The sequence below is a fragment of the Trachymyrmex septentrionalis genome, unplaced genomic scaffold, assembly GCF_001594115.1.
Source record: "Trachymyrmex septentrionalis isolate Tsep2-gDNA-1 unplaced genomic scaffold, Tsep1.0 scaffold342, whole genome shotgun sequence".
Taxonomy (NCBI): Eukaryota; Metazoa; Arthropoda; class Insecta; order Hymenoptera; family Formicidae; genus Trachymyrmex; species Trachymyrmex septentrionalis.
In genome coordinates, this window is record NW_017305506.1 from 43,846 (window position 1) to 53,301 (window position 9,456).

Here is a 9,456-nt window from a genome sequence, read left to right on the forward strand (position 1 = left end):
TGTATGTCTTATAAAATTTTAAACAATTAGAAAAAGTTCAGTGATTGTAATGAACGTAATGTCCTGCTAATACAAAGTTACTTGCATTTTCCTTAAGATTCAAAAATAGAAAAAGAAAGTTGTTTTACAAATTCAAATTTTATTTAAATAATGTACAATAAATATACTTTTATATAATAATTATTAATTTCTCTAATAACGACTAATAATCACTATCCCCAGTAAACATGTATGATAATCTGAAAAAAGTCTTAAAAAAAGAGACATCTTTAAGACTTGTCTAAAAGATGTCTTTTAGATGACTTTTAGGCAAGTTTGAAAGACATTCTTTTTACGAATATCTTTTAAACGTCTTTAAGACTTGTCTAATAAACGTCTTGAAGACGACTTTTAGTCATCTCTTATAAAATCATCTTTTTGAAAAAAGATGTCTTTTGTACATATTTTTTTAAGACATCTTTGAAAATAAGAATAAAATATATTGCGGTTTTGTTATAATTATTCGTAAACCAGCGATATTACGTACCGAGTGATAGTTCGCGGATAAATAAAAGTAATTTTCGGTATTGTCAGTGTTAATGGTGTCAATGGTATAAATGATGTCAGTGATGTTAGTGGTGTATATGATGTACGTCGCTTATTAATAGAGCTATCCCTGATGCACAGCTGCGGAGATAGATTTTCAGCAGTCTGTTATTAATTTTCAATTGTAGAAAGGCAGCAAATTATACATAGAATTTCTATTATCTAACATTATCAGCAAATTGCAATTTGGATGTTACAAATAATTACATTATATATTCTTTTTATTAAATTAATTTATTCCAGACATAATTGCGAGCCGATAACATTCGGATTCAACACAATCATTTTTGCTTGATCGATTTAATAAAATTGATTTAATAAAAAGAATATATAATGTATTATTTGTAACATCCAAAAATGTGACCGTTCTTGGCTTTCTTTCATATTTGATGTATTCATATATATGGTCCTGCATAAAATTCTTAATATGTTTTATAAATTTGTTTTACAAATAAAAGATTTATATTGAAATTTATATATTTAATAAATCTTACTGCTATTGCTTCTTGTTCAGGATAACCTAATTCCAAAAAAATTTCATTTAATTTTAATACGAGTATAAATGATGCTTTTAAAATTAAAATTTACTTTAACTTCAGTTAATTTGATCATAACGCAACTTTAAATAAGTTAGTTTTTTGTTTGTGTACACATTTTCAATAGAAATAAATTAATTTCACAGGTCATTAATTTTAACTTAACTTAGCCAAAAGAAAAAATTAACTTATTATACTCAATCGTGCATAAAATATTCACAGCATTTTTCTAGATTACTTAAAAGAATAATAATGGATGATAAAGAAACAAATAAATCATGGAACGATATTGATTCCGGTGAGGCGATCGTTATTTCTGGTATTGCTGGTAGATTTCCTCATTCAGATAACATGGATCAATTACGAGAAAATTTATTCAATAAAATTGACCTTGTAAAAGCAGACCATAACCGATGGAAAATGGGTAATTAATTCATAATTATGTTTATATATTATACTTTTACATTTATCTGATTGAGATAGAATATATCATCTGTTCTAAATGTAATTACAATGTAAATGTAATTACATTTATTTATCAATGAAGTTACTTCAAATTGAAATTTTATATAAAAAGATAAACGCGGAATATTATATATAATATTTGAATACATTTAGCTGTGGAGCATGCAGAATTCTCAAAACGTATGGGAATTGTCAATAATATAGAAAAATTTGATGCGGATTTTTTTGAAATACCTTTTGAGCAAGCACACACATTCATACCAGAAACAAGACTGTTACTGGAACATAGTTATGAAGCAATTATCGATGCTGGGATCAATCCAAAGCAATTACAAGGCAAAAATACTGCTGTAATTATAGGATCAGCTCTTGTTGAAGGACAAAAAACATTGCTAGAAGATATTCAAGTAAGAAAAGTTATTCTCTCTCTCTCACACACACACACACACACACACACACACACACACACACAAAAGCGCGCGCATATACCTATGTGTATATATCATTCATAAAAATAATATAAAGAGATTACTAATTTAATTGTTTATTTGAGAGAATTGCAATAGTAAATTTTCTGCAATTAATTAAAGGGACAGAATATTCTCGGATCTCACAAATCTATAATGGCAAATATGATTTCACACTATTTCGATCTGAAAGGGCCATCTTATATCGTCGATTCAGCATGCAGCTCTAGTCTTTATGCTATGGCCATTGGTTATGATTGTATCATGTCAGGCAAATGCGAAGACGCAATAGTTGGAACTGCACAATTATGTTTTCTTCCTCTTATAAATCTACAATTCGCTCGGCTTGGTATTTCTGTTATAAAATATTAACTTTATATTTTTATTAAAACTTATTAGTCTAATAATACGCTATGCATGAAATTTAATACTTATCCACATAAAGTAGAAAACTACAACCAGCTGTGTAATTTTGACAAAACGTTTTTGATAAATATTTGTCAAAAACTCTTGTCCAGCTGACCCCTCATAACGCCGAAATAAAAAACATAGCTCAGAATTAGAAGCTTTTTATGTGCTCTTAAATAAGTATTTTTTTTATTTTTGAGCTCCATTTCTTATCCTTAAAACAACCCCAAAACAAGTTTAAACTCTAGAAATAAGTCATTGAAAATAGTGCTACGTCTAAAACTTTATTACTAAATATGGATTTGGCATAAATCTGATACAAAAATATATAATTCTTAATTTTTGCAACTCCTTTTTGTTGACGGGAGGAAATGCACGCCCCCCCCCCCTTTGTGTGGGGCTTGCCCACCAAAATCTCCTCGGGTGTTCTTCCGTGGACGAATGTTCGAGGAAGCCAGAACTCACCATTCAGAACAGCAGCATTTTACCAGAATCTTTTTTTTTAATAAGGAAAACTTTACAATTTCTTGTCACAAAATAATTTATTTTTCGATTTCGATAACATAGTTTTTCTTAGAGTGAAAAGAGCAGAAGATAGTTTTCCTGTTAACAGTTTGAAGCTCAAAAATCGATTCATGCGTATTTCGTGAGCTCCAAATTCAACAGATATTTTCCCATCATAAAATTATTTATTTTTCCATTCTGTAACATAACTCTCTCCTACTTGAAAAGGGGGGGGGGGTGGTTTTCCTGCTAAGGGATTACAGCTCAAAAATTAGTTTATGGGTATTTCGCGAACTCCTAAATCAGGGGATAATATGCCGTCATAAAATGGTTTATTTTCCCATTCCACATAGGTTTTTCTTCCATGAAGAGGGCAAGACGTGGTTTTCCACCTAAGGAGTGCGGCTCAAAAAAATTAAGGACTATATATTTTTGTATCAGATTTATATGAAAACCATATTCATTAAGGAAATTATAGACGTAGTACTATTTTCAATTACTTAACATACCTCTTGAGTATAGATTAGTTTTGGGATTGTTTTAAGGATGCGGCTCAAAAATCAAAGGACACTCGTTTAAGAGCTCATAGAGAGCTCCTAATTCTGAAACTATGAGCGATTTCCTATTGTTAATTTTAAGGTGTGGAGAGGAAAGCTGAATGAACGTTCACTTAACCCCCTCACACCTGTAAATTAAGATTCCTGCTAACTGGAACGAGCTCGAAAATTTTTTTGCGAGGAAAGCTCATAAATAACTTCTAATTCTGAGTTATACGTTTTTTATTTCGGCGTGGTGGGGGGAGGGGCAGTTAGACAAGGATTCGTCAAAATGGAATATTATTTTATCATAGATCAAACTGATAACTTTTAAGTAAACATAAATTAATTCATTGTATATTAAAAATGCATGCAGTATTTTGTATCTTCAGGTGTTTTGTCATCCGACGGTTATTGTAGGCCATTTGATAGCGCTGCTAATGGTTATTCGCGTAGCGAAACGATCGCAGTGGTATACCTTCAAAAAGCGAAAAATGCTAAGAGGATTTATGCCATATATCCGCATATTAAATTAAATAGCGATGGTTACAAACTAGAAGGAATAACATATCCTTCATCACAAGTGCAATGTGCCTTACTAAAAGAATTTTACGAAGAATGCAAAATACCACCATCTTGTTTGGATTATATCGAAACACATGGTACCGCTACCATAGCTGGCGATCCTCAAGAAATTAATGCTATCTATAATGTTTTGTGTAAAAATAGAAAAACTCCATTAATGATCGGCTCTGTAAAATCCAACCTTGGGCACACAGAACCTGCGAGTGGTTTTAATCAGATCGCTAAGGTAAAATAAGTAGTTTCCATTTTTATTTATTATTATAAATTTTACTTTTATTTTATTTTATGCAGACACGCACACGTACAGGGTGTCTGATAATTATTGACACAACGTTCATATGCAGATAGAATGGATTAAACCAAGTCGAAAAGTCTTGCAATATATACAGGGTATATCTAAAATAACTCATATAATGCTATTTTTAATTAAAAAAAACTGAATCGTAAAGTCCTCTACCTACCATTTTGCAATTTTCACGATATTTTTTTCAATTATCCACTAAGTAAAATGTCTAAAATCAATGTATAAGATAACTTTAAAATATCTGTAAGAGATTTTTAAGATATTTCACAAAGAACATTAAAAGATATCTTCAAATTATTTTATATGTCGATTTTATCCGTTTATTCGCAATCTTTAGAAATTAATATCTCGTTAACTATTGCGAAAATTATAAAATGATACAGGATTTTTCTTTTCAATTTAATCCATTCTGCCCATATACGAAAGATTTATCATTACTTTCCAAACATCCTGTATGCATGAATATAAGGATGATCCACTTAAATCGATCATCTGAAATATCTTGCTTATTTTTAATGATAAAAAATGTTTTAAATAAAAGTAGAAGGGTTTTGAGAGGGACGTATTTTGGTCATGTTATTTTTTTCTAGATGGAGGGGTCAAAAAAGATATGAAGGTTACGTACACTTTTTTAAACCAAATTACGTGATTTTTTTACACAATATGATTCCTCTAATTATTCTGCATATAAAAGTATTTAAAGTATATCAGTATTAAAGTATAAGTATAGTAGTGATATCAAAAAACCAATAATTGACGAGATATTTTACATCTTATTATAGCACATGATGACGTAAAATGTTAAATAACTCGTAAACTATTAATTTTTTGATAATCGTACCTTAATACTTTCATGAACAGAATAATGAGATGAATCAGTTGGTGTAAAGAAAACACATAGACTCTTTAAAAAAATATGTATGCAAAATGAATAATTTTTTAAATAAGCACCTGTTTTCTATCCACCAACTGATTCATAGCAACACTGTGTTGATTTAAATGTCAAAAATCAAGTTATTGATTTCGATAGCTTTATAGCTTTCTTGTGAGAAACAATTAAGTCAATATTATCCTAATTTTTTTACTTAAAAATATAAATAAAAGAAGCAAATAATGACGTAGGAGTGCACCGTACTCATTGAAAATAAGAAATTGTAGTATTAACCTTTTGAAAAATGATGCCTCGTAAAGGTCAAACGGTTCATTACAGAGAATCGCGCCCGTGGAGACTTTTTAGGGGACAATAGATCTACAACATACCAAATTTTCAGGCAATTCGACCGAAATTCAAATTTCATAAGGAAATTGTTTGTAAAGGGTTCTTTGCGATTCTTTCTTTTCTTATCTCTTTATCAAAATCTGCCTTATTTTTTAAACATTGTCTCTTTTCAAAAAAGAGATGTTTTATCAAACAGCCCATATATATATATATATATATAATATATGATTGCTCGATATATATATTTTACAAATGAATTCAAAATTACACTTCAAAACTATTATTATAATCATTTAAGGTAATAATAGCATTCGAAACTGGCCATGTTCCACCAAATATCAATTATTCATCACCAAGAAAAGATATAGATGCTTTGATAAATGGAACTGTTCGTGTCGTGCAAGAACCAATGTCACTTCAAAATGGTTACATAGGAATTAATAATTTCGGTTTTGGGGGATCCAATGCTCATATGTTATTAAAGTGGAATGGTAAACAGAAAGTTAATAATGGAGCACCGAAAGATGACTTACCTAGACTTGTAATGTTATCTGGACGCACTGAAGAATCAGTGAAATTGTTTTTAAACGATGTTAGTAGACATTAAAAAATTTGTTTGAAATATTAAAGACATTATAAATCGTATTTTAATTTCAAGAAATTTATCATTATAGATTGCTGATCGACCGATAGATGTAGAATATATCCGTTTATTACATGACATCTATGCAGACAATATAAATGGTCATCCATGGAGAGGGTACATTATACTGAATACTTTCCAAAAAGATTCAATAAAAAAAATACAAAATTGTACAAGCATGGAAAGACCTGTTTGGTTTATATTTTCAGCCTTAGGTTCTCAATGGCCAGGAATGGGTATATATTCAATATTTTATATTTTAGTAACAATATGTACACTAGACTGAGAAGGAAAAAAAAATTGGTAGTTATACAGTTCAGCACCGACTGTCTCAAAAATCAATAAAATTATAGGCTTATTCTTTGCGTTTTTGCATGAAGTGAAAGAATTTGGCAGAAAAAAGTCACTCTGCCCCACGAATCGAGATATTATAAGCGTTAAAATTAACTATTGAGGTCAGGAAATCTGTCACAGAGACAAAATGAGGTCTACAATTGTACTGTTCCACATGAGTTTCAACTTTCCATGCAAAGCGACTCTCACCCTCAACTCTCACTTCCCACCCCCTCCCTTCCCCTACAAAGTAGAAGACAATCATAGTTAATTGTAACATCGACGCGCTATTGTATTGATGATGATCAAATCCTGACCAAAATGTCTACAAATTTTATGTTGTAACGTATATTAATTTGAAAAATACATTATTTTAACTCTTAAAACATCTTGAATTGTGGCAATATGCTCCTTAATTGTCCAATTAATTGTTTCAATTAAGTAAATCATTTTTTTTTTGCATTACTATATATCATTTCATTTTCTAAAGAGCTTTTTTATCATCAAATTGAAGCATTTGATTTGAGGATGTCCAAACCACAAAACGATATACCTTAAAACTCGCAAAAAAATTTTCTATCCTAAAAACGTTTTATCATTCAATTAACTTTTAAAGACTCTGCAGAAGATTACGGGAAAACTATTTGGATCTTGTTCTAGATGAACGGACCTACAATTTGTGGGAAGTAACGATCCATTTGAACGCTTGGAATCTTGCTAAAATCGACTTTGAACTCGAAATTTGGTCATTTTTTTCACATTAATCGGGCTGTATTTTTTAAGGTATATATCATAAGGTTAAATGAATTATTGCAGTTCAGCGACCAAAGAAACATACAATACCACATTTAAAATCTGGATTAAGCCTTTTTTGCATTAAATCAAAAATATATTAAGAAAAATCGAAACTTTAATTTAAAAAGGATTCATTAGCGACCTCTTAATATTTTTTGATAAAAATTTAGGAGTGTTTTTTTTGGCTTTTATAAAATAAAAGCTTTTGAGCTGAGAGACCGATTAAAAAAAATTTTTTTTTTCTTGTCAGTGTAATGTACACATATCTACTAATTTAAATGACAAAATAGTATAATTTATAAAAATCTTATCAGGCCAAAACTTATTAAAGCTTCACGTCTTTAAAAAAACGATAAGAAAATGTGATAATATTTTAAAACCGTATGGTGTAAGTGTCATAGACATTTTGACAAAAAAAGAAGAAGAAATATGCAAAAATGCGTTAAACGCTTTTCTTGGAATTATTGCTATTCAGGTAAAGAATTTATAAGTTTTCATAAATACATATAAGTATCAATAATATTTTATATACGGGTTGGCCATATTCGACGGAAAGATGCATATTCGACGGAAAGATGTGGCAACACTGTAACTTTTGACAGAGATGTTATAATATAATAGATCGAGTAACGACGTAGCGCGTTTGAAGCGTCAGTCGAAGGAAATTTGTGCCACCATGGAACAGTACACGCCACGCGTGTATTTTCTCATTTTTTCTCGTTTTTTCCCATGATTAACAAAACAACATCTTTCCGTCGAATATGGCCAACCCTATATAAGTAGAACACATATGATAAGAATATATTTCTTAATTTTGTTATTTGATCACATTTATAGAACTAGCATTCTACCAGATTTATTTCACCACATTTTGTTATTAAATTAATAAAAAATTTTTTTAATATAAAGTGTTCAGCATAAAATTATTTGTATATATTTACAGATTGGTTTAGTAGATCTCCTAACATCCTTAGGAATTACTGCCGATTACATAATTGGTCACTCAGCCGGTGAACTTGTTTGTGCATACGCAGATGAATGCCTTACGATTGAACAAACTATTTTATCAGCATATTTTATCGGTATAGCATGTATCGAAGGAAAAATAATTCATAGTTCGATGGCGGTTGTCAATACCAATTACGAGTATCTTAAAAATATATGTCCAGAGAATATTGACATAATATGTCACAACAGCAAGAACAGCAGCGTGGTGTGCGGACCACTGGAATTTGTACAAGAACTAATGAAAAAGTTACAGGTAAAATTAAAAATAGCTCTCATATTTCATAAGAAAATTAAGAAAATTATTTAATAGTTTTTAAAACATTGAAATATAAAATTGAAGCTACAATTTGCTACATACAATTTTATATAATCAGGTCAGTAATATTTACGTGAAGGAGATTTATTGCAATGTACCGTATCACAGTTCTTACCTCGCACCGGTGGAAAATCAGCTTCTGTTTAATTTGAACAAAATAATACCACAGCCGAAAAAACGAAGTTCAAAATGGATCAGTACTTCTGTACCTCGCACCGAATGGTTCACGTCAGCATCAAAGTTATCATCAGCGGACTATCATATTCGAAGTATATTAAACACTGTTTTATTTCAACAAACAATAGATCTAATTCCAAATAATGCTGTGGTCATCGAAATCGCACCAGACGATATTCTGCAGCACGTTTTGAGAGAATCCCTACATCCAAACATAACGAACCTTGTATTAACTCGACGCGCCGAACAAAACATTGATATATTTTTACAAGGAATTGGAGAGTTGTATAATTGTGGTTTACAGCCACAAATTGCCAAATTATATCCACCAGTGCAATTTCCAGTTAGCCGAGGAACTCCTATGATTTCCCCATCAATCAGGTAGATATTGTCATAATCATATGTTACGTCCAAACTCCGGAAAAGTGGGTTTTTAGAGAGAGAGAGAAGAGAGTAGAAAAGGATGGAGCGTGGAAGGACGGTCAGACTCTAGTCTCGCAGGTATTTGCCTGGAAACAAACACCGGCGAGTCGAACGCACCCTTTTTTTTTGTCCGCTTCGGAATATGGGTCAAC

At 30.6% G+C, this 9,456-nt stretch overlaps 1 protein-coding gene across 1 annotated transcript in view; it reads left to right on the forward strand.

The window, feature by feature from the left end:
- Nucleotides 1-1,373: 1,373 nt before the first annotated feature.
- Nucleotides 1,374-9,456, forward strand: part of LOC108750246 (fatty acid synthase-like) — a 15,318-nt gene continuing 7,235 nt past the window's right edge. Inside the window, exons 1-9 of the mRNA XM_018489588.1 lie at nt 1,374-1,545; nt 1,740-1,993; nt 2,177-2,402; nt 3,894-4,312; nt 5,908-6,201; nt 6,284-6,488; nt 7,695-7,855; nt 8,324-8,641; nt 8,763-9,262. Of these exons, the coding sequence (XP_018345090.1) occupies nt 1,374-1,545; nt 1,740-1,993; nt 2,177-2,402; nt 3,894-4,312; nt 5,908-6,201; nt 6,284-6,488; nt 7,695-7,855; nt 8,324-8,641; nt 8,763-9,262 (2,549 nt within the window). The remainder of the gene's footprint in view (nt 1,546-1,739; nt 1,994-2,176; nt 2,403-3,893; nt 4,313-5,907; nt 6,202-6,283; nt 6,489-7,694; nt 7,856-8,323; nt 8,642-8,762; nt 9,263-9,456) is intronic.